General features: G+C 42.8%; 1 protein-coding gene across 5 annotated transcripts in view; it reads left to right on the forward strand.

Moving 5' to 3' along the window:
* LOC112221988 (vitamin D3 receptor A) overlaps positions 1 to 26,701 on the forward strand; it is a 97,693-nt gene that overhangs the window by 68,325 nt on the left and 2,667 nt on the right. For all 5 annotated transcript variants that reach the window (XM_042303878.1, XM_024384489.2, XM_024384491.2 and 2 more), the window contains 5 exons: positions 3,429 to 3,559; positions 17,334 to 17,518; positions 17,753 to 17,852; positions 21,390 to 21,573; positions 24,710 to 24,864. In XM_042303878.1, the coding sequence (XP_042159812.1) occupies positions 3,429 to 3,559; positions 17,334 to 17,518; positions 17,753 to 17,852; positions 21,390 to 21,573; positions 24,710 to 24,864 (755 nt within the window). The remainder of the gene's footprint in view (positions 1 to 3,428; positions 3,560 to 17,333; positions 17,519 to 17,752; positions 17,853 to 21,389; positions 21,574 to 24,709; positions 24,865 to 26,701) is intronic.

Below are 26,701 nucleotides of genomic sequence, written 5' to 3' on the forward strand. Positions count from 1 at the left end.
TACCTCCAAATCAGGAATTTCGTAAGGACACATATCCCACAGTATGGCATGAAGCCAAAAAGTCCTACATTAGATGATCCTTGTCAAACCCCATTCAAAAGGGTTGGTCTCTAGACTGTATGATGTGCTACAGGCCCACATAGAGGTATCCACAGACACCATTAAAAGGGCTTGGGAACAAGAACTTGGTTCAAAAATCTCAGATGAGGACTGGGTAGAAGCTCTCAGGAATATAAACCACAGTTCAGTGAATGCCAGACACAACCTTGTACAGTTTTAGGTGATACACAGGTTACATTACTCAAAAGTAAAACTGCATAAAATATTCCCGGACACCTCACCACTGTGTGAGAGGTGCAAGCAGGAAGAGGGGATGTTGACCCACTTATTCTGGACATGTCCTAAGTTACATGCTTACTGGGCTCTCATTTTTGATGACTTATCTAGAGCCTTTGATAGAGTTCTACCCCCAGACCCATTAATCGCTCTGTTTGGTACAGCTGATGGGAATAACCAGGAAGGGAAACCTGTCTCTCTTTGTACTCTATTAGCCAATTGGCTCATATTGCAATTTTGGAAATTGGAGACTGTACCTACCTTTTTGAAATGTGGTTACGGGATTTATGGAATGTAATACATCTGGAAAAGATTTGATACAATACCTCCAATAGAAGTCCAATGTTCTACAAAATATGGCAGCCGATACTGGATAAATGGTCTAGTCCCGCTTCATAACTGGGTTGACGATCTGCTGCTACTCTGTGCTGTACTCCACTCAATATTTATTTTTTGGCTTAACTACACTGCTTGTAATGACTATATGCTGTCTTCTTATACATGTACCACCTAATAGGATTTAGTTTTATTTTGTGTATGTGTGAGTTAAGTTTTGTTATGTCCTCTAAATGGGCCATCCCATTCAACAGGACAATGAATGTCATTGTTAGTGTTGCTGTCTTTTTTATTCGATTTTTTTAATTGGAAAATAATAAACCTATTATTTTTTTTAAAAGGATGATCAATTGAAACAGGATGTACCTGAGCTCAGCTTCATAGCAAACTGTCTGAATACATATGTAAATAAGATATTTGTAAAAACCTGCAAACATTTTAAAAAAAGATTTCGCTTTGTCATTATGGGGTATTGTGTGTAGATTGAGGAGTAAAAATATGTATCTAATACATTTTAGAATAAAGCTGTAACAAAAAGTGGGTGTATGTTAGAGGTCGACCGATTTTAATCGGAATGGCCGATTTCAAGTTTTCATAACAATCGGAAATCGGTATTTTTGGGCGCCGATTTTTCTTTCTTTAATTATTATTTTTATACCTTTTATTTAACTAGGCAAGTCAGTTAAGAACACATTCTTATTTACAATGACAGCCTAGGAACGGTGGGTTAAATGCCTCGTTCAGGGGCAGAATGACAGATTTTCACCTTGTCAGCTCGGGGGATTCAATCAATCATAATCACTAGTTATAACTACACATTGTTGATGATATTACTAGTTTATCTAGCGTGTCCTGCGGTGCATATAATCGATGCAACGCTGGGGGATGATTTAACAAAAGCGCAATTGCGAAAAAAGCACAATTGTTGGACGACTGTACCTAACCATAAACACCAATTCCTTTCTTAAAATCATTACACAGAAGTATATATATTTTTAAACCGGAATATTTAGCTAAAAGAAATCCAGGTTAGCGGGCAATATTAACCAGGTGAAATTGTGTAATTTCTCTTGCGTTCATTGCACGCAGAGTCAGGGTACATGCAACAGTTTGGGCAGCCTGGCTCATTCCGAACTAATTTGCCAGAATTTTACGTAATTATGAGAATATTGAAGGTTGTGCAATGTAACAAGAATATTTAGACTTCAGATGCCACCCATTAGATAAAATACCGAACGGTTCCGTATTTCACTGAAATAATAAACGTTTTGTTTTCGAAATGATAGTTTCCGTATTCGACCATATTAATGACCAAAGGCTCGTATTTCTGTGTGTTATGTTATAATTAAGTCTATGATCTGATAGAGCAGTCTGACTGAGCGGTTGTAGGCAGCAGCAGGCTCGTAAGCATTCATTCAAACAGCACTTTCATGCGTTTTGCCAGCAGCTCTTCGCAAGCACAGCGCTGTTTATGACTTCAAGCCTATCAGCCTAATGGCTGGTGTAACTGATGTGAAATGGCTAGCTAGCTTGCTGGGTGTGCTCTAATAGCGTTTCAAACGTCACTCGCTCTGAGACTTGGAGTGGTTATTCCCCTTGCTCTGCAAGGGCCGCGGCTTTTGTAGAGCGATGGGTAACGCTGCTTCGAGTGTGGCTGTTGTCGATGTGTTCCTGGTTTGAAAGGTCACCATGGACGATAGAGAACCTGAGACTATTATGCTGTACTGACAAAGGTATGTCAGTGTTTCAAGCAAGTGAAAGTTTAAAAAAAATTGTGTCAACTGTTAGGACAAGGAATAACCGCTAAATGAAATCCAACTGATTCCATTGCGTGAAGATGCACACAAGCACGACCTGACGATTGACTATTTTTGACTGCTGTCATATCGACACTTACAGTGCATTCGGAAAGTATTCATATCCTCTTCACTTTTTCCACATTTTGTTACGTTTCAGCCTCATTCTGAAATAGATTTTTAAAATAAGGCTGTAACAGAACAAAATGTGAAGGGGTCTGAATACTTTCCAAATAGACTGTGCTTCCAACACCTGTATATCTTACAAGTAAAGGGAAAATTGTTTGCCGTAGACAAGCTATTCCCGCTGAATTGAAAGCTGAGCTGTTCCCCTTCGATTCTTTTCGTTCCCAATTTTTTTTAAACATCAAGAAAATGTCTTAACATCTAAAAACCTATGGGGGTTGTACCTACAGAGTTCATAGTGATGGAAGTAGTTATACTGCAGGGCAGAAAGCACCCCAAATAGTTTCATCATAATACCGTCAAGACTACTTGACGCAGCTTGGGAAAATGTAACCGATGTATGTGGATTACAGAAAGTGCCGACAGGAAAGTAGAAAATGCCAGGCTGTGTCTTTCTCAGACATCATGTTCTCATTAAACAAAACTCTTAGTCAGTGGTCCTCTCATGTCTGCCATGCTTAATTTGTTAACTATTTGGGAGAAAGGGCATCAGACACCCTTTGAAACCTCTGTGTGTGTTTGGGGGGGAACAAGAGGGACTCTATGTGCCTCAGGTGGTTGCTGTATTTCTGTTTTTCTGTTCGAATGGAACACTATGTGACTGCTCATGAAATGTTTGTTTTTACTGTGAGGGGGGTAGTGTAACCCAGTTGCGTAATAATCCCGCCTGCCTTCCATTTCCTGTAAAGTAGCAATATTAACAGCACGGTTTTAATGCATCTTCCTCTTTTAATGTGCTAGTGAGCCAGCTCTGTCTCTATCTGCCCCCACCAGACGCAGCATGAAGCGTAAGGCCAGTTTCACCTGCCCCTTCAACGGCAGCTGCTCCATCACCAAGGACAACCGGCGCCACTGCCAGGCCTGCCGGCTCAAATGCTGCGTGGACATGGGTATGATGAAGGAGTGTGAGTACTCAGAGACACCTGATTTCTAACTGGTCATAAATACAGTAACTTCAGCCCTTTAAGTGCTTGGCTCATTCTGGCTGAAGACTGTTTACATCATGTGAAAGAGCAATACAGACGTACAGTACACTCTTTACTGTACAGTATGTTACTACTGTCTGTTTTACATAATCATCTTTGCCTGGACATGTTATTTTTTAATGTCTGTATTTGTGTTGCTTTCAGATGGAAAAATAGACCAGGGTTGTACTGTATGTTACGTTCTGTACCGACTAAGAAAATATGGTTGTTTCAAAAATATTCTCCAAAATTAGCTGGCTATGGTCATAGAATCCTTCGTTATAAAATGCCCTCCAGTTTACCATGCTTCAACACCAACAAGTCAGCAGGGTTATGAAAATAAACAAGCTGTGCATTTTGAGGTAACAGAGGGGCGAAGGAGGGGAGAGCGAAATGAAGACCAGTCCAACAATGCTCCGGCTGCTTCTGTGGAGCCTAGCCCGCAAACAGTCACAAGCCTAAATGAGGCCCCTGGAAAGGGATCCAGACAGCTAAAATGGCCTCTTTGTCTGCACCAGCGCTAAAGCTCCAGGCCACAGTGCTGCCTGGCACAGCATGCCCCAGTCATGTGGGTACTCACTCATGTGAAAACAATAACATGTGGCATGCCCTGAAATATTTCAGACGGGTGTGGCATGGAGTGAGACTTGCGATTGGATGAGAGTGGCGACTCGGCAACCAATCGAGCTAGGATCAGCTTGATGTGGACACAAATGCAGGCGGTTATGTAAAGTAGAACGTTGATGTTAAATGCTCTTTGAAGTTTGCCTGTTGGTCCTCTTTTTTGTTTTTGGAATGATAGTTAACGTATGTGGCTGATATAGTACTATGTTCACATGTATATATCATGTTGAATGATACACAGAGGTGTTTTGCACAGCTGTGTGTGTTAATGACGGTAATGAGAGTTGAAGGTCATAACCAGTGGGTGTTGTAACGCTTTAATTGGTCAATCCAAGGCCTCGCCCCTAGTTTGTTGCTTTTTCAAAGCATCGCTGCCTTGCTGAGGATCCAGCCACATTGTCCGCAGTTGATAGTGTGTGCCAAGACAACAGAGCAGTCCTGCCCACTCTGCCGCCTGCCAAATCAGTGAAGAGTACACAAATATCCACACTCCCTTATGCTACAGGGTTAACAGGAGGGCAGCCAGAAATAGCCCCTCTGTGCTCATTCTGCAAAGAGGTGAAATTAAATTACTACTATTGAAATTAAATTACTACAAGACAAAACGGCTCACTCAATCAAGCCTGATGGTCCTGGAAGTTTTTAAAATCAAAGTTTGCTTTCATATCATTGAAAAGAAAGCTTGAAAAGGTAGTGAAATGGGATAATGTCTTAGTGTGGGTAGTGCCTAAAGAATCCAATACTTTACCTTGTATGCAGTACAAATCACATTGTGGGAGCACCTTTGAGTATTAATTAGGCTGTTTTGAGAAGGTTTGAATCCTAAGCAACCTGCCTACACATTTTTTGATATACAATAGACTGACATAACTACTGTAGTAGGTCAAAGCTGTGTGCTGGAAAACCTTGGTAGAGCATGGGTGAAGTATGTATGGTGGTGCTTGTGCATTTCTTTTCCTTTTTGGCTTCAGATCAATGCCTACTTCTCACTTAAAACATTTCTTTGTTTCTAGTTAATAATAGCTGGGGAAGGTTATTGTGATATTGATGATATTCTGACCCAGAGTATTACAATACCAAACTACTACATTCAGTAGTGACAGTCAAGGCAAATCAAGTGGCCCTTGATTATGATCCTTTTAAAATATTTTCTATGGACTTAATCTTTTATGATTAATCTTTGAATTCCCATCGAGGATCGCTCTCCCTGCATCTCAGTCCTCCGCCATGGCGATCCAGGCACTAGACTAATTACTAAATGTGGACACATTCTGTGGTAAACAGCTCGATTTTTCTGTCCTCAGCCAGCTGTCTGTCACCTCAGTGCTGTGCCAGCAATACAGAAGGCACTGAAATACTATCTAGACAGCGCAGCAATAGCTGGCAAATTCTGGGAAATCACCATTGTTGGCTAGCTTGGGTGCTTCGGCAGTCCTTTTGACTATGCCATGCTAGATGGGCTACGGAGTGTCCCATTCTGGCTTTAGGTCAGCCCAGTCAACCAGCCAGTAACAGTAAGACTGTCTACGATGGAGTAAGGGTGATCCACCTCTAGTTCTGAACATGTCTCCATTGTGGATAATCCATTGTGGATAATCCTTAAATATGGCAATAGATTAAATCAAATGTTGGCGACAGCAGCATAGTTAAATAGGTAGCTACTAGCTAGCATACAATGCATTCGGAAAGTGTTCAGACCCCTTCACTTATTCTACATTTTCCTACGTTACAGCCTTATTCTAAAATTGGTTAAATAAAATGTTTTCCTCATCAATCTACACACAATACTGTATGGTAACAAAGCAAAAACAGGTTTTTAGACATTTTTACTAAGTTATGTAAATAAAGTAATTCAGTTTTTTATATATAAGTATTAAGACCCTTTGCCATGAGACTAGAAATTGAGCCCAGGTGCATCGTGTTTCCAATTATCATCCTTGAGATGTTTCTACAAGTTGATTGGAGTTAGAGTTCCTCTGTGGAGATGGGAGAACTTTCCATAAGGACACCCATCTCTGAAGCGATCTACCAATCAGGCCTTTATGGTGGAGTGGCCAGACAGAAGCCACTCCTCAGTAAAAGACACATGACAGCTTGCTTGGAGTTTGCCAAAAGGCGCCTAATGGACTCTTAGACCATGAGAAACAAGATTCTCTGGTCTGATGAAACCAAGACTGAACTCTTTGGCCTGAATGCCAAGTGTCACATGGAGGAAACCAGGCACCGCTCATCACCTATAGCATCCCTACGGTGAAGCATGGTGGTGGCAGAATCATGCTGTGGGTATGTTCTGTGGCAAGGACTGGGCGACTAGTCAGGATTAAGGGAAAGATGAACAGAGAAAAGTACAGAGATCATTGATGAAGCCCTGCTCCAGAACGCTCAGGACCTCCAGTCTATTTCATTGTTTATTTTTGATAAATTTGCAAAATATTATTTTATTGCTTTGTCATTATTGGGTATTGTGTGTAGATTGGTGAGGGGAATCCGTTTTTAATACATTTTGAGGCTGTAACGTAATAACATGTGGAAAAAGTGAAGGGGTCTGAATACTTTCTGAATGCACTGCATAACACGAGCCAGCTGCCTGGTTGTGGTTACGGTCAGCTCCCAAAAACTGTTTTATGAACTTCTTTTCGTTCAATTTGCTGTCCACAGTGGGAAGACTATTGGCAAATAATAGACAAAAACATCAAATACATTCTACCACAGGCACAGCTGCTGTTAACTTGATCTGTCAGCATGTGAGCATGAAACAGACAACATTTGTTTTACAGTTGCGTAATACCTTTTCTGACAAGGGTAGTCCGGAAAGCTTTTTGCATGAATAACGCAAATGCCATTTTGTGCAAATGAAGTGAGCAGAAGTTTCTAGAAAGCATCAGTCAAGACAGGAATGTCCTGCTGTGAAGATGATTCACATGTGACTCACTTAGAAAAGGCATTTAGTTACTGTGTATCTACAAGGCTAACGTGTAGCAGTTACATGACTATACCTACCACGTGCATATTGATTTTGTTCATCCACATCGTATGCCATCATGACATGCAGGTTAAAATATCAACTACACTGAACAAAAATAGAAACTCAACATGCAACCATTTCAAAGATTTAACTGAGTTTCTATAAGGAAATCAGTCAATTTAAATTAAGCCCTTATCTATGGATTTCACATGACTGGGAATACAGATATGCATCTGTTAGTCACAGATACCTTGAAAAAAAGGTAAGGGTGTGGATCAGAAAACCAGTCAGTATCAGGTGTGACCAACGTTTGCCTCCATGCAGCGCGACATATCTCCTTCACATATAGTTGATCAGGCTGTTTGTGCCCTGTGGAATGTTGGCCCACTCCTATTCAATGGCTGAGCGAAGTTGCTTGATATTGTCGGGAACTAGAACATGCTGTCGTACACATCGATCCAGAGAATCCCAAACAGGCTTAATGTAGGCCACTAAAACAGTTCTAGTTCCCGGCATGTGGTAGAGAAATTATCTTCCAACTGCGTGCTCCCTTAACTTGAGACATCTGTGGTGTTGTGTGACAACATTTTAGTGGCTTTTTATTGTCCCAAGGTGCACCTGTGTAATGATCATGCTGTTTAATCAGCTTCTTGATAAGCCACACCTGATAGCTGAGTGGATTATTTTGGCAAAGGAGAAGTACTCACTTACAGGGATGTAAACACATTTGAACACAATTTGAGAGAAAAGCTTTTTGTGGTTTTGGAATATTTCTGGGATCTTTCATTTCAGCTTATGAAACATGGGACCAGCAGTTTACATGTTGCTTTATATTGTTGTTCAGTATAGTTTTAAGATTTCTTGTGGTTTCTTCCTAATTGTTCCTATGTGGGGTGCTCTACCTTTAGATGTTTCTTTGGGAGAATATCTTGTGTTTGTGCATTGGGCTATTAATCAAGCCTGTTTTAGATTCCCAGCCAATGAATGTGTGAACACAAGCTGTTGCCCAACAAAGACCACCCGGTGAGTGCTATGAGCGGTGAGTGCTATGAGCGGTGAGCGCTGTGAAGCACGGTGAGTGCTCATTGACAGCTCCACTCGCTGAATGCTTAGTGAGCCCTTCTAGTGCTGGAATGTAAGTGCCTAGCTTCTTGGGTTTTAATGGGCATGTTAAATGTGACTCTTCAAGGAAAAGCCTAAATAAAATCTTAGCTTATTTTTATCATTGCCGGACTTTGCTGCTCAACATTAGCTTTAGTTCAGTTTATTTGTTCATGGACTGTGGCTGCCTGCTGGGTGTTTCATTGATGTTTGGTTCTATACTGCAAAATGAAAGTGAAATGCAACTTTTCAGGGAAGTTAGAAACCAATATACACAGGCAGTTAGAAAAGCCAAGGCTAGCTTTTTCAAACAGAAATTTGCTTCCTGCAACACAAACTCGAAAAAGTTCTGGGACATTGTGACGTCCATGGAGAATAAGAGCACCTCCTCCCAGCTGCCCACTGCACTGAGGATAGGAAACTGTCACCACCGATAAATCCACTATAATTGAGAATTTCAATAAGCAATTTTCTACGGCTGGCCATGCTTTCCACCTGGCTACCCCTACCCCGGTCAACAGCACTGCACCCCCCACAGTAACTCGCCCAAGCCTTCTCCATTTCTCCTTCTACCAAATCCAGTCAGCTGATGTTCTGAAAGAGCTGCAAAATCTGGACCCCCACAAATCAGCCGAGCTAGACAATCTGGATCCTTTCTTTCTAAAATGATCTGCCAAAATTGTTGCTCCCCCTATTACTAGCCTGTTCAACCACTCTTTCATGTCGTCTGAGATTCCCAAAGATTGGAAAGCAGCTGTGGTCATCCCCCTCTTCAAAGGGGGGGACACTCTTGACCCAAACTGCTATAGACCGATATCTATCCTACCCTGCCTTTCTAAGGTCTTCAAAAGCTAAGTTAACAAACAGATCACCGACCATTTCGAATCCCACCGTACCTTCTCCGCTATGCAATCTGGTTTCAGAGCTGGTCATGCGAGAACCTCAGCCACGCTCAAGGTCCTAAACGATATCTTAACCACCATCGATAAGAAACAATACTGTGCCGCCGTATTCATTGACCTGTCCAAGGCTGTTGACTCTCTTCTCTGTATACATCAATGATGTCACTCTTGCTGCTGGTGACTCTCTAATCCACCTCTACGCAGACGACACCACTCTGTATACTTCTTGGACACTGTGTTAATAACCCTCCAGACAAGCTTCAATGCCATAAAACTCTCCTTCCGTGGCCTCCAACTGCTCTTAAATACAAGTAAAACTAAATCCCTGCTCTTCAACCGATCACTGCCTGTACCTGCCCGCCCGTCCAGCATCACTACTCTGGATGGTTCTGACTTAGAATATGTGGACAACTACAAATACCTAGGTGTCTGGTTAGACTGTAAACTCTCCTTCCAGACACACATTAAGCATCTCTAATCCAAAATTAAATCTAGAATTGGCTTCCTATTTCGTAAACAAGGCATCCTTCACTCATGCTGCCAAACATACCCTCGTAAAACTGACCATCTTACCAATCCTAGACTTCGGTGATGTCATTTACAAAATAGCCTCCAACACCCTACTCAACAAATTGGATGCAGTCTATCACAGTGCCATCCATTTTGTCACCAAAGCCCCATATACTACCCACCACTGCAACCTGTACCCTCTTGTTGGCTGGCCCTCGCTTCATAATCGTTGCCAAACCCACTGGCTCCAGGTCATCGACAAGACCCTGCTAGGTAAAGCCCCGCCTTATCTACTCACTGGTCACCATAGCAGCACCCACCCGTAGCACGCGTTCCAGCAGGTATATCTCACTTGTCACCCCGAATGCCAATTTCTCCTTTGGCCGCATCTCTTCCAGTTCTCTGCTGCCATTGACTGGAATGAACTATAAAAATCACTGAAAATGGAAACACTCATCTCCCTCACAAGCTTTAAGCACCAGCTGTCAGAGCAGCTCACAGATCACTGCACCTGTACATAGCCCATCTATAAATAGCCCAAACAACAACCTCTTCCCCTACTGTATGTATTTATTTTGTTCCTTTGCACCCCAATATTTTTTACTTTGCACACTCATCTGTCAAATCTACCATTCCAGTGTTTTAATTGCTATATTGTATTTACTTCGCCACCATGGCCTATTTATTGCCTTATCTCACCTCATTTGCTCACATTGCTCACATATACTTATTTTTCTGCTGTTATATTGACTGTATGTTTGTTTTACTCGATGTGTAACTCTGTTATATGTGTCAAACTGCTTTGCTTTGTTTTGGCCAGGTAGCAGTTGTAAATAAGAATTTGCCTACCTGGTGAAATAAATGTTAAAAATGTTTAACTACGACACTACGCCAACTTTTTTTTATTTTGGGAGATCCTTTACATGTTGCGTTATATTTTTGTTCAAAATATATTAATTTGGGGGCATGTTAAGCACATGAAACATTCATGGACATTTAGCTAGCTTACTATTGCTAGCCAGTTTGTCCTGGTAGATGAACATTGGGTTGTTATTTTAACTGAAATGGATTATGGTCCTTTTTTGTTGCTGGATCCTTGTAGAATTTTGACCCATGTCTGGGCATCGAACATCAAGCTGTGCATCTAGTCATCCTATTTTGAGTTCATTTATTCCAACAGTCTAATAATGTTTTTATATATGCTATTGCAAAAAAAATATAATTTGACGATTTTAGGTAGGCACCCCATTATAAAATCCCCCCAAAATATCATTTGTTTGTTACTGTAGGCTATATGTAAAAATGAAAAACCCCTACACCTCAATTCACCATCACAAAGAAATGCATTCATATTTTTTAAGGCAGGTCTTTAGAATCATATATATATATATATATATATATATATATATTGAATTTCAAAAGAACAGAGTATCATATTTTAAGTTTTTTATTTTACTAATCTGTGCTTAATAGCCTATGGCTATACTTCCGTAAGCTCACATGTAGAACATTTTGAATAGCGGTTGTAATGCTTTACAAAAAATATATATTTTGAAAAATAGAGCCTATGCCGAATTAGATATTTTTTGCAAAAAAAAATTTAATATTTTTTTATTTCACCTTTATTTAACCAGGTAGGCTAGTTGAGAACAAGTTCTCATTTACAACTGCGACCTGGCCAAGATAAAGCATAGCAGTGTGAGCAGACAACACAGAGTTACACATGGAATAAACAATTAACAAGTCAATAACACAGTAGAAAACAAAGGGGGAGTCTATATACAATGTGTGCAAAAGGAATGAGGAGGTAGACGAATAGTTACAATTTTGCAGATTAACACTGGAGTGATAAATGATCAGATGGTCATGTACAGGTAGAGATATTGGTGTGCAAAAGAGCAGAAAAGTAAATAAATAAAAACAGTATGGGGATGAGGTAGGTGAAAATGGGTGGGCTATTTACCAATAGACTATGTACAGTTGCAGCGATCGGTTAGCTGCTCAGATAGCTGATGTTTGAAGTTGGTGAGGGAGATAAAAGTCTCCAACTTCAGCGATTTTTGAAATTCGTTCCAGTCACAGGCAGCAGAGTACTGGAACGAAAGGCGGCCAAATGAGGTGTTGGCTTTAGGGATGATCAGTGAGATACACCTGCTGGAGCGCGTGCTACGGATGGGTGTTGCCATCGTGACCAGTGAACTGAGATAAGGCGGAGCTTTACCTAGCATGGACTTGTAGATGACCTGGAGCCAGTGGGTCTGGCGACGAATATGTAGCGAGGGCCAGCCGACTAGAGCATACAAGTCGCAGTGGTGGGTGGTATAAGGTGCTTTAGTGACAAAACGGATGGCACTGTGATATACTGCATCCAGTTTGCTGAGTAGAGTGTTGGAAGCCATTTTGTAGATGACATCGCCGAAGTCGAGGATTGGTAGGATAGTCAGTTTTACTAGGGTAAGCTTGGCGGCGTGAGTGAAGGAGGCTTTGTTGCGGAATAGAAAGCAGACTCTTGATTTGATTTTTGATTGGAGATGTTTGATATGAGTCTGGAAGGAGAGTTTGCAGTCTAGCCAGACACCTAGGTACTTATAGATGTCCACATATTCAAGGTCGGAACCATCCAGGGTGGTGATGCTAGTCGGGCATGCGGGTGCAGGCAGCGATCGGTTGAAAAGCATGCATTTGGTTTTACTAGCGTTTAAGAGCAGTTGGAGGCCACGGAAGGAGTGTTGTATGGCATTGAAGCTTGTTTGGAGGTTAGATAGCACAGTGTCCAATGACGGGCCGAAAGTATATAGAATGGTGTCGTCTGCGTAGAGGTGGATCGGGGAATCGCCCGCAGCAAGAGCAACATCATTGATATACACAGAGAAAAGAGTCGGCCCGAGAATTGAACCCTGTGGCACCCCCATAGAGACTGCCAGAGGACCGGACAGCATGCCCTCCGATTTGACACACTGAACTCTGTCTGCAAAGTAATTGGTGAACCAGGCAAGGCAGTCATCCGAAAAACCGAGGCTACTGAGTCTGCCGATGAGAATATGGTGATTGACAGAGTCGAAAGCCTTGGCAAGGTCGATGAAGACGGCTGCACAGTACTGTCTTTTATCGATGGCGGTTATGATATCGTTTAGTACCTTGAGTGTGGCTGAGGTGCACCCGTGACCGGCTCGGAAGCCAGATTGCACAGCGGAGAAGGTACGGTGGGATTCGAGATGGTCAGTGACCTGTTTGTTGACTTGGCTTTCGAAGACCTTAGATAGGCAGGGCAGGATGGATATAGGTCTGTAACAGTTTGGGTCCAGGGTGTCTCCCCCTTTGAAGAGGGGGATGACTGCGGCAGCTTTACAATCCTTGGGGATCTCAGACGATATGAAAGAGAGGTTGAACAGGCTGGTAATAGGGGTTGCGACAATGGCGGCGGATAGTTTCAGAAATAGGGGTCCAGATTGTCAAGCCGGATCTTGGATAAAGGAGAACTTGGAGAGGCTTGGGCGAGGAGCTGCCGGGGGGGAGGAGCTGTTGGCCGAGGTTGGAGTAGCCAGGCGGAAGGCATGGCCAGCCGTTGAGAAATGCTTATTGAAGTTTTCGATAATCATGGATTTATCGGTGGTGACCGTGTTACCTAGCCTCAGTGCAGTGGGCAGCTGGGAGGAGGTGCTCTTGTTCTCCATGGACTTCACAGTGTCCCAGAACTTTTTGGAGTTGGAGCTACAGGATGCAAACTTCTGCCTGAAGAAGCTGGCCTTAGCTTTCCTGACTGACTGCGTGTATTGGTTCCGGACTTCCCTGAACAGTTGCATATCACGGGGACTATTCGATGCTATTGCAGTCCGCCACAGGATGTTTTTGTGCTGGTCGAGGGCAGTCAGGTCTGGGGTGAACCAAGGACTGTATCTGTTCTTAGTTCTGCATTTTTGAACGGAGCATGCTTATCTAAAATGTTGAGGAAGTTACTTTTAAAGAATGACCAGGCATCCTCAACTGACGGGATGAGGTCAATGTCCTTCCAGGATACCCGGGCCAGGTCGATTAGAAAGGCCTGCTCACAGAAGTGTTTTAGGGAGCGTTTGACAGTGATGAGGGGTGGTCGTTTGACTGCGGCTCCGTAGCGGATACAGGCAATGAGGCAGTGATCGCTGAGATCCTGGTTGAAGACAGCGGAGGTGTATTTGGAAGGCCAGTTGGTCAGGATGACGTCTATGAGGGTGCCCTTGTTTACAGAATTAGGGTTGTACCTGGTGGGTTCCTTGATGATTTGTGTGAGATTGAGGGCATCTAGCTTAGATTGTAGGACTGGCGGGGTGTTAAGCATATCCCAGTTTAGGTCACCTAACAGAACAAACTCTGAGGCTAGATGGGGGGCGATCAATTCACAAATGGTGTCCAGGGCACAGCTGGGAGCTGAGGGGGGTCGGTAGCAGGCGGCAACAGTGAGAGACTTATTTCTGGAGAGAGTAATTTTCAAAAATTAGTAGTTCGAACTGTTTGGGTATGGACCTGGAAAGTATGACATTACTTTGCAGGCTATCTCTGCAGTAGACTGCAACTCCTCCCCCTTTGGCAGATCTATCTTGACGGAAGATGTTATAGTTGGGTATGGAAATCTCTGAATTTTTGGTGGCCTTCCTGAGCCAGGATTCAGACACAGCAAGGACATCAGGGTTAGCAGAGTGTGCTAGAGCAGTGAGTAAAACAAACTTAGGGAGGAGGCTTCTGATGTTGACATGCATGAAACCAAGGCTTTTACGATCACAGAAGTCAACAAATGAGGGTGCCTGGGGACATGCAGGGCCTGGGTTTACCTCCACATCACCCGCGGAACAGAGAAGGAGTAGTATGAGGGTGCGGCTAAAGGCTATCAAAACTGGTCGCCTAGAGCGTTGGGGACAGAGAATAAGAGGAGCAGGTTTCTGGGCATGGTAGAATATATTCAGGTCATAATGCGCAGACAGGGGAATGGTGGGGTGCGGGTACAGCGGAGGTAAGCCCAGGCACTGGGTGATGATGAGAGAGGTTGTATCTCTGGACATGCTGGTTGTAATGGGTGAGGTCACCGCATGTGTGGGAGGTGGGACAAAAGGAGGTATCAGGGGTATGAAGAGTAGAACTAGGGGCTCCATTGTGAACTAAAACAATGATAACTAACCTGAGCAACAGTATACAAGGCATATTGACATTTGAGAGAGACATACAGCGAGGCATACAGTAATCACAGGTGTTGAGTTGGGAAAGCTAGCTAAAACAGTAGGTGAGACAACAGCTAATCAGCTAGCATAACAACAGCAGGTAAAATGGCGTTGACTAGGCAACGGGGCCGACAGATAAAACATAAACAAGCAGAATGGAGTACCATGATTAATGGACAGTCCAGCGTGCATCAGCTATGTAGCCAAGAGATCAGTGTCCAGGGGGCAGCGGTGGATGGGGCAGGGGAGCTGGACTAGCGAGTGTTATCCAGGTTGAAAAAAAAGTTAACAATGACTAAATAGCTTGTAGCTAGTTAGCTGGTTGGCTTCTGGAGGTTCTTGAGTGTGTTCTAAAAATTAAAAATAATAGCGATTCCGTGTCACATTGGGTGAGGCAGGTTTCCGGAAAGGTATAAACAGATTAAAAATCAAAAAGAGATAGAAAGTGAGTATGGGTCCGGTGCGTGTTTGGGACGCGGCGATTCAGACGGTTAGCAGGCCTGTGCTAACAAGCTAACAGTTCGTAGGCCCGGGCTAAACAAGCTAGCAGTTAGCAGGCCTGTGCTAACAAGCTAACAGTTCGTAGGCCCGGGCTAAACAAGGTAGCGGTTAGCGGGCCGAGTTTAGCAAGTAGGGAGATAGCGAGGGCTAGAGAGTTGGCCTTTGGGGGACGTCGCGATGGGATGAGTCTGTTTATTCCTCTTCATGCGGTGACATCGATAGACCGGTCATGGGTCCGGGTATTGTAGCCCAGGAGTATGCTACGGTGGTAGTACAGGTGCGCTGGCCGGGCTAGCTTCACGCTAAGTGGGTGGAAGCGCTAGCCAGGAGTAATCATCCGGGGTTGCGGTTTAGCTAGATAGCTAGTTGTGAAGATCCAGCTGAAAAATGTTCCGTTTGCGGTGGGAATCCGGGGATGAATCCGGGGATGAAAAATAAATAGGTCCGTTATGCTCTGGTTAGAGTCGCGTTGTTCGAGCTGGCGAGAGCTTTCCGAGCTAAAGGTTAGCTTAGCTGATGACCGATTAGCTGAAGACCGCTAGCATAGCTGGTGGTTAGCTAGCTAGCTTCAGTTGAGGGGTTCCGGTTCTGAAGTAAATATAAATACTTTAGGAAAAATAGCTGCATTGGGTGAGGCGGGTTGCAGGAGAGTATTTGGAAGCTTAGGTTTAGCAAAATGTTTTTGAAGAGATATGCGAAGAAAAAATGTAAAAAAACGAAAAATATACGATATATACAAGGGACACGAGACAGGACGACTTACTGCTACGCCATCTTGGAACACCAAGTCAAATGTATGTTTTAGAAATCGTAGAGCCTGTTCTTTCCAATATGTTATGAAATCAAAACGTCTTGCCTTCCTGAAGGATGATTTGGAAAAAGTAGCTTTTTTGGTGAGCTCCGTTCCCTTTGTCATTGACCTGCACTGCAGCCTCTTCACAACGCAATTCATAATATTATCACCCATCAGACTATAGTCAATTTCATCTGGTCTTTTAGGCCACATCTATTATTATAGGGCTATGTGTGAAGTGAGTTTTAATATAGTTTAGGTGTAGACAACTTGTGAAGGAAATACTAACAACAGTGTGTTGAATAGGCTTATTTAGGAAAAGGCAAGGACTGGTGTTTAAAATGTTAAATTCAGGACCTCAATGATGCTCTCTGACTTTAGTTACTGTAGTTATCTATCATTAATCTCTCTTCGTTCATCTTTCAAATACCCATGTGGGGTCGTAGGCTCCTGAAAACCAATGAGTAGATGGGAGAAGCGGGACTTGCAGCGCGTTTTGTGTCTAACCTAGATCCAAGTTCTGTTTTAGTGCTTGGTTATGCAGATGCTCGGTCACACCCACTGGTGTGGGTGAAATGATTGGATAACATGCGTATGTACATTTTTATTTTGTAATGCTTGCAAATGCAATGTGTCCGGTGAGGTTTGCATGTTAGCCTCTGTCTGGTACATTTGATATGATTATTTGTTTCATCTGTTGAAACTCAAATTTCCTTCTAGTTTATTTTCCATGTATTTACTGTGTGTAGTTGATAGCCTCTGTCTGGTACATTTCTATATTTCTACATTGCTTTGTGTACCATCTTGTAGTGGTTTACCACAGTATGGAAAATTGGCATTATGTTTGTTTGAGAAACAGAACAGCTCAGATGACACTTGTTGGTGCTAATGGTGGTTCTCCTTGGAAGAACATGAGCCTATACGCATTCTACTGAGTCTTGTTTCAACCCTCTCTCATAGCTTTCTTCACACAAACAGCAGCTATCAGCTAGTGATAGAAGCTCACTTAATCGACCACTGTTGTCAGGGGATCTGAGAGAGGCTCCTGTGAAAGGCAATCAGGCTAGCTGTGTTACCGGTTTCCCACCACTCTTCTCACCTGTCTCCCCTTCGCCTCCCTCTCCCCCAGTCATCCTGACAGATGAGGAGGTGCAGAGGAAGAAGGATCTGATCCAGAAGAGGAAGGAGGAGGAGGCGGCGCGGGAGGCCCTGAGACCAAGGCTGAATGACGAGCAGAGCCAGGTCATCGCATCATTGGTGGAGGCACACCACAAGACCTACGATGACTCCTACTCCGACTTCACACGCTTCAGGGTCTGTACTGATCTAAATATGCTTAGTCACTCATGTATTAACTTTTTTTGATATATATATTTTATTGCGATATGAAATCACAGCTATTGCATGACATGCATTTGAATGTTTTAACATTTTCACTTCAGGTGATTCTGCATCTGTTGTTTTGTCAATCACTCCCCATGTGCACTTTACAAGATAGACAAAAAGTATTCTTGTTTTATGTTAAATGCATGTGTTGTGTGTTTGTAGCCCCCGGTGCGAGACGGTCCAGTAACACGCAGTGCCAGTCGTGCAGCCTCCCTTCACTCGCTGTCAGATGCCTCCTCAGACTCCTTCAACCACTCACCAGGTGAGGGACACATGCTCACGCCAAGGCACACAGTATACAGGCACCACAATCGCATGTTCCATTGACATGATGAGGAGGACTACCCTTGTCGTCATTGACAAGTCTCTCCAAATGTCTTGAGTAAATAAGTATTCAACCCCTTTGTTGAGACAAGCCTAAATAAGTTCAGGAGTAAAAATGTGCTTAACAAGTCACATAATAAGTTCCATGGACTCTGTGTGCAATAATAGTGTTTTAAAACAAGCTATTCTCTGTACCCCACACGTACAATTATCTGTAAGGTCCCTCAGTCGAGAAATGAATGTCAAACACAGATTCAACCACGAAGACCAGGGAAAGAAGGGCACCTATTGGTAGAAGGGTAAAATAACAAATCAGACATTGAATATCTCTTTGAGCATGGTGAAGTTATTACTTATACTTTGGATGTATCAATACACCCAGTCACTACAAAGATACAGGTGTCCTTCCTAACTCAGTTGACGCAGTAGAAGGAAACCACTCAGGGATTTCACTATGAGGTCAGTGGTGACTTTAAAACAGAGTTTAATGGGTGTGATATGAGAAAACTGAGGGTGGATAGTTACTTCCACAATACTAACCTAAATGACAGAGTGGACAGGAAGCCTGTACAGAATACAAATATTCCAAAATTGCATTCTGTTTGCAATAAGACACTAAATGTGGCAAAGAAATTCACTTTATGTCCTGAATACAAATTGTTTAGGGCAAATCCAACACAACACATCCCTGAGTACTGTTCTTCATTTTTTTCAAGCATGGTGGTGGCTTCATGTTATGGGTATTCTTGTCATCGGCAAGGACTAAGGAGTTTTTTTAGCTCTATTCAGTTTATTTTTATCCTAAGCAAAGAAAATCCTGAAGGGAAAACCTGGTTGTCTGCTTTCCAAACACACTGGGAGACATTACCTTTCAGCAGGACAATAACCTCAAACACAATGCCAAGTCTACACTGGAGTTGCTTACCAAGATGACGTTGAATGTTCCTGAGTGGCCTAGTTACAGTTTTGACATAAATCGTCTTGAAGATCTATGCGTAGACTTTAAAATGGCTGTCTAGCAATGATCAACAACCTTCTTGAGGGAGAAGAATTTTAAAGATAATAATGTGCAAATATTGCACAATCCAGGTGTACAAAGCTCTAAGAGACTTACCCAGAAAACTCACAGCTGTAATTGCTGCCAAAGGTGATTGTACCATGTATTGACTCAGGGTGGTGAATACTTATGTAAATTAGATTTCTGTATATACACTGCTCAAAAAAATAAATGGAACACTTAAACAACACAATGTAACTCCAAGTCAATCACACTTCTGTGAAATCAAACTGTCCACTTAGGAAGCAACACTGATGACAATACATTTCACATGCTGTTGTGCAAATGGAATAGACAACAGGTGGAAATTATAGGCAATTAGCAAGACACCCCCAATAAAGGAGTGGTTCTGCAGGTGGTGACCACGGACCACTTCTCAGTTCCTATGCTTCCTGGCTGATGTTTTTGTCACTTTTGAATGCTGGCGGTGCTTTCACTCTAGTGGTAACATGAGACGGAGTCTACAACCCACACATGTGGCTCAGGTAGTGCAGCTCATCCAGGATGGTACATCAATGCGAGCTGTGGCAAGAAGGTTTGCTGTGTCTGTCAGCGTAGTGTCCAGAGCATGGAGGCGCTACCAGGAGACAGGCCAGTACATCAGGAGACATGGAGGAGGCAACAACCCAGCAGCAGGACCGCTACCTCCGCCTTTGTGCAAGGAGGAGCACTGCCAGAGCCCTGCAAAATGACCTCTAGTAGGCCACAAATGTGCATGTGTCTGCTCAAACGGTCAGAAACAGACTCCATGAGGGTGGTATGAAGGCCCTACGTCCACAGGTGGGGGTTGTGCTTACAGCCCAACGCCGTGCAGGACGTTTGGCATTTGCCAGAGAACACCAAGATTGGCAAATTTGCCACTGGCGCCCTGTGCTCTTCACAGATGAAAGCAGGTTCACACTGAGCACATGTGACAGACGTGACAGAGTCTGGGGACGCCGTGGAGAACGTTCTGCTGCCTGCAACATCCTCCAGCATGACCGGTGTGGGGTGGCATTTCTTTGGGGGGCCGCACAGCCCTCCATGTGCTCGCCAGAGGTAGCGTGACTGCCATTAGGTACCGAGATGAGATCCTCAGACCCCTTGTGAGACCATATGCTGGTGCGATTGGCCCTGGCTTCCTCCTAATGCAAGACAATGCTAGACCTCACGTGGCTGGAGTGTGTCAGCAGTTCCTGCAAGAGGAAGACATTGATGCTATGGACTGGCCCGCCCGTTCCCCAGACCTGAATCCAATTGAGCACATCTGGGACATCATGTCTCGCTCCATCCACCAACGCCACGTTGCACCACAGACTGTCCAGGATTTGGCGGATGATTTAGTCCAGGTCTGGGAGGAGATCCCTCAGGAGACCATCCGCCACCTCATCAGGAGCATGCCCCGATGTTGTAGGGAGGTCATATAGGCACGTGGAGGCCACACACACTACTGAGCCTCATTTTGACTTGTTTTAAGGACATTACATCAAAGTTGGATCAGCCTGTAGTGTGGTTTTCCACTTTAATTTTGAGTGTGACTCCAAATCCAGACCTCCATGGGTTGATAAATTTGATTTCCATTGATAATTTTTGTGTGATTTTGTTGTCAGCACATTCTACTATATAAAGAAAAAAGTATTTAATAAGAATATTTCATTCATTCAGATCTAGGATGTGTTATTTTAGTGTTCCTTTTATTTTTTTGAGCAGTGTACTTTTCATAACATTTGGTCAAATTTATATTTAAAAAAAAAATCCAGTTGTAACACAACAAAATTGGTGTCAGTCTAGGGGTATGATTACTGTTACTGCAGTACTGCAGGCCTATTTCAATCATATTGAAATACATTTTAATGTTCAATAAATTGAGTTCTGTTTTGCTACTGTCTGAATATATTTCATAATGTGCGGTAAGCATTAGAATTTTATTGGATAAACATTAGAGTAATCTACCTCAATATTTGCAGCCGTAGGTGGTAATATCTCTCTGGGAGCTGATCTATTGTAGTTAATGTGAATAATACAAATGTTAAGATGAGATTTGAATTGAGAAAGATGATCTGAGAGATGCACTGCCTTTCTTTCGATCCAATCAGTATCGACACATGCTCCAACAACGCACTTTTAATGTCCTCTTTGCGTGGTGTTTTGGGAGAAGCATGTTATATCTTCGGCTGTTGTAGGAAAGCTGCGTCGTTAAAGCACTCATAAGCCTAAGTTACATCACTTTCGGGAAACTGGGCCCTGGAAGAGTTGAATGGCCTTTTGTACCATTTCATTGTCACCCTTTTGCTTCCTTTAGCAACCATTTATTGCCACTGACATCTCTCCCTCGTTCACATTCCCCATGAACTCTAACATTTATCCTTTCTCTTTATTATTGAACACCTCTCTTTCTACCATCTCCATTAAACACCTTTATTCTCTCTCCCTGTGTAGAGTCGGTGGACACCAAGCTGATGAAATTCAGCAGTCTGTTGATGATGTACCAGGACAGTGCAGGCAGCCCGGACTCCGGTGAGGACGATGGCTCCAAGCTCTCCATGTTACCCCACCTGGCTGACCTGGTCAGTTACAGCATCCAGAAGGTCATTGGCTTCGCTAAGATGATCCCTGGCTTCAGGTGGGTGACTTTGCATATCATGTGCCTTCTGGTCTTGGGTCAGTTCTACATTTTGCCCACTAATGGTTAAAGTTAGGATTGTACGTAGTAGAAAATTCACCCCAGATCCCTACAATAGTACATTAAAGGGATTGTGTAGGACCTACACAAATGGTTGCTCCACCATCTTCTGTATCTTTAATTAGGCAATTACACAACAACATGTTGATCTGTTAGGCTCCTTCTGTCCAGTAAGCCTTTAGTAGTTATTTCTGTGGGTGGACGACTTCATTAATTGCATAGCTACAAGCTTTGTGTGTGTGTGTGTGTGTGTGTGTGTGTGTGTGTGTGTGTGTGTGTGTGTGTGTGTGTGTGTGTGTGTGTGTGTGTGTGGCATTTTATAAACACTTCGGGCCTCCGGCGAGTACTGCTCAGTGCTCTTCCTGGAATACACTGGAACAGAGTGATTGCATCACATGACGTGTTCAAAGGTTCCTGATCCATCCCCAGATGTATGCAGTCAGTGAACATGTTGTACAGAACATGCTGTGAATACATATTCACAACAAGTTGTTTCATGTATAACATGTGGTTCTAACAAAGCCGTAATGATGTCCTCGGCATGGGGAAGGGTGTGCCAGACAAATTTAACATTCATAGTCTCACTAGAGAGTTGATTTACTGCGGGTATGAATTCTCAAAATGATTAAATGCGGAAAGGCCAAAGTCAAATATGCATAGGGAAATGGTAAACTCTCATACTGTGGAAAATTGTACATTTTACTGACCTGCGTTTGAGTCATTCCTGCACCCTCTCCCCCAATAGTTGATCTCCATGAACTATCAAAGCCTATGTGCTGTGCTTACAGTACTTATTTGAACTTCGGTCTCAGAAAGCTTTCAGACAAATGGCTGAAACCTGTATTTGTGAGTAAGGGTTAGCTCACAGGTGTAAACGGATCTCTCTCACCAGACATATCAGTTGGTGTTGCATGTATTCAGGATTCCCATTCAGTTACAGGATCTGTTTAGAATGACCTGGCAGCCTGTGTTAGTGTGGCTCATGACGTCAGTCGTTGGCAGGGAGACTGCCTGTTCCCCAGCAGTCAGAGGTGCTGTTCGGGCACAGCGGATCATGATTCCCTGTAATTAGCTGTGCGTGCTGAAAGCAAAACAACTTAATAAATCGGACATACTTTATCTTATTATTTACCTTCTGCTGGCACCTGTAGCACCAAAACAACTGTAAAAGCTACCCGTTTGCTAGGGGGAAAGAAAGTTTTGTTACTACTTTTCGCACAACAACGTTTGCATATATCCCAATGCAAATGTTGTGGCTGTAGGTTTGAATGGGAAAAACTCTGCTCGCTTCTAGTGACTAGTCTTCAATCATTTAAGCTAGAGGGGACGGGGACGGGGGGGGCGGGACGGGACCCCTCACTTCTTTGCATTCACATTGCTGTGTCTAGAAAGGGACCAATGTCTTTTAAAAATTCTGTCAATGCACTGGGTCTTTACAAAGTGCAGGACAAGCTATTCCATCAGAACATGTTATCGGACAGATACATATACCTACTTGCATTTTGGAAGCTATTAGATTGCATTATTTTAAAAGTTAAGGCATAATAGTTGTAATTGGAAGATATTATTATAATGTAAATATTATTCTTAACAGAATACATAGCAGAAGAATAACTGCAGATTAAATAATGCTGTAATTGAAAAATGTAAACCCAATGTAGTCTACTACCACTTTAAGTGCTAGAATAGATTTTGTAAAAACACACATGGCTTATGATGCTAGTAGTATTCACTCAACTTACTAAAATAGCCCGCGATAATATCTCCACATCTACAAACCACCCCCAAAATAGCTCACTATAACCAAAGAAGAGGAGGCAAAGTGACAATCTGTCTATGTGAAAATACAAGGTTAAACAGTGGAACTGGGCTTTTTTTTTTTTTGAATGGAGGTTAATGGGCAACATAAAATTGAATTGCTAATTTGCTACGCAAGGTTTATTTGATCGAAATAGAATTTTAGGTTTTTGTGACTGTGCGCACGTGGCATTACGGCAACTTTGGGACAAACTACTTTATATCGGAGTTGTGCATGTTGTTCACGCGTGTATCTGCCCTCATTGGCTAGAATGTTCCCGACTAATCCTACCGTCTCCCACCTGCCTTCTGCCTTTGCAGACGTATTCCCATAGTTCAGAGCAGTCAGTCCAGTATCCTGTTGGTATATAGATAATCTTTGCCAATACTAACCAGTTGGTCTATGAAAACCATAGTACTGCTACAGTCACAACCACTTTAGTGTGACCATTTTAGGTGCATATGTGCCTAAATATTTTGGTGTTCGACCTGATATTTAAATTTTGGAGCACCAGTGTGCCGAGAAAAAGGAAGGATTCTAGCTTTATTACCTCAAATATTTTCATTGTGTGCCTAAATGTCTTGGTGTGTGCCTCCATTTTCTCACTACCACTACTCTTTCACAAACATATACTTCAAGACTAGCAAGTACACACATTTACCTCAGGTAATGTCATTTTCTAGTTTGGTGTTAACCTTGGTACGGGTGTGTGAATATGGATGGGGAGAGATGTGGGTGGAGGGGAAGAACAGCATGCCCCTGTGTGCTCATGCTCAAAGGAAAACAGTGGAATGCCGTCGTCCTGGTAACCATATAATCCATTGTACATCTTGTCCTTCCTGTTTCTCTCCTCCCCTAGAACATTCTAGAGAACAGTGCTGATTCACTCATCCTGTCAGAAGACATGTCTGTGGGTACAAAAAATGAGTATGAGATGAAAATATATATATTTTTTTTTTTCAGACAATCCTGCAATTCCAGTTTCAAGGATAAGAACTACTTTGTTTTGTTAGGAAGTAAAATACAGGCATTATCCAATGGGCTTCAAGATTCCAGCCTGGGTATGGTGTTATGCTGATTCCCCCATCTTTTGCTACCAATGGAACCCAATCTTTAAATCTGGACTGAATCGCACAATGGGAGAAACGGGTTCCTATTGCCTCATTCTTCAGCTGGTATAATAGAATCCAACAAGAGGCCCTCTGTGTGATGTGGTGATGGGTAAGGGCACCCTGTCACACTGCATGTTTGGCTCAGTACATGTTGTTGTGTTTCCAGAGGGCTGACTGCTGAAGACCAGATCGCCCTGCTCAAGTCAAGTGCCATCGAGATCATTATGCTACGCTCCAACCAGTCTTTCAACATGGAGGATATGTCCTGGAGCTGTGGTGGTAGCCCTGACTTTAAGTACTGCATCACCGACGTCACCAAGGGTGAGACAGAGGCGCACACACACATATGTATATGTAGTGCTGTGAAAAAGTATTTGTCCCCTTCCTGATTTCTTATTTTTTTGCACATTTGTCACACTTAAATGTTTCAGATCATCAAACACATTTTAATATTACACAAAGATAACCCAAGTAAACACAAAATGCAGTTTAAGTGATGATTTTATTTATTAATGGAAAAAAGCTATCTGAACCTTCATGGCCCTATGTGAAAAAGTAATTGCCCCCTAAACCTAATAACTGGTTGTGCCACCCTCAGCAACAACAACTGCAATCAAGTGTTTGCGATAACTGCTAATGAGTCTTTCACATCGCTGTGGAGGAATTTTGTCCCACTCTTCTTTGCAGAATTGTTTTAATTCAGCCACATTGGAGGGTTTTCGAGCATGAATCGCCTTTTTAAGGTCACGCCACAGCATCTCAATTGGATTCAAGTCCGGACTTTGACTAGGCCACTCCAAAACCTTCATTTTGTTTAAGCCATTCAGAGGTGGACTTGCTGTTGTGTTTCGGATCATTGTCCTGCTGCAGAACCCAAGTGCGCTTCAGCTTGAGGTCATGAACGGATGGCCGGACATTCTCCTTCAGGATTTTTTGGTAGAGAGCAGAATTCATGGTTCCATCAATCACAGCAAGTTGTCCAGGTCTTGAAGCAGCAAAGCAGCCCCAGACCATCACACTACCACCACCATATTTGACTGTTGATATGTTCTCTTTCTGAAATGCTGTTACTTTTACAGCAGATGTAACGGGACGCACACCTTCCAAAAAGTTTAACTTTTGTCTCATCAGTCCACAGAATATTTTCCGAAAGTCTTGGGGCTCATCAAGATGTTTTTTTGCCAAAAGTGAGACGAGCCTTTATGTTATTTTTGGTCAGCAGTGGTTTTCGCCTTGGAACTCTGCCATGGATGCCATTTTTGCCCCGTCTCTTTCTTATGGTTGAGTCATGAACACTGACCTTAACTGAGGCAAGTGAGGCAGAGGTTTAGATGTTGTTGTGGGTTCTTTTGTGACCTCTTGGATGAGTCGTCGCTGCGCTCTCGGGGTAATTTTGGTAGGCCGGCCACTCCTGGGAAGGTTCACCACTGTTCTAAATGTTCTCCATTTGTGGATAATGTCTCTCACCGTGGTTCGCTGGAGTCCCAAAGCTTTAGAAATGACTTTTTAACCATTTCCAGACTGACAGATGTCAATGACTTTGTTTCTCATCTGTTCACACAGGTTCTATTTAAGTGATTGATTCAACATGTCTGACAGTAATCAGGCCTGGGTGTGGCTAATGAAATGTGATTAACCACAGTAAATTCATGATTTAACAAGGGGGAATGTGATTTTCTGGATTTTTTTTCTCATTTTGTCTGTCATAGTTGAAGAGTACCTATGATGAAAATTACAGGCCTCATCTTTTTAAGTGGGAGAACTTGCACATTTGGTGTCTGACTAAATACTTTTTTGCCCTACTGTGTGTGCGCGTGTGTACACACACTCTTCACACTACATAAAGTGCATTCAGAAAGTATTCATACACCTTATTCTACTTTTTGTTAGTCAGAATTCAAATTTGATGAAATAGATTTTGTTTCTCACACATCTACACACAATGCCCAATAATGACAAAGTGAAAACGTGTTTTTAGACATATTTGCACATTTATTTGAAATAAAATACAGATATCTCTTTTAAATGTATCCTTTAAATGTATCCTTTATTTAACTAGGCAAGTTCATTTACAATGATGGCCTACTAAAAGGCCTCCTTTGGGGACGGGGGCTGGGATTATAAAATAAATACAATATTAATATAGGACAAAACACAC

This window comes from Oncorhynchus tshawytscha, linkage group LG22 (genome assembly GCF_018296145.1).
Source record: "Oncorhynchus tshawytscha isolate Ot180627B linkage group LG22, Otsh_v2.0, whole genome shotgun sequence".
Lineage (NCBI taxonomy): Eukaryota > Metazoa > Chordata > Actinopteri > Salmoniformes > Salmonidae > Oncorhynchus > Oncorhynchus tshawytscha.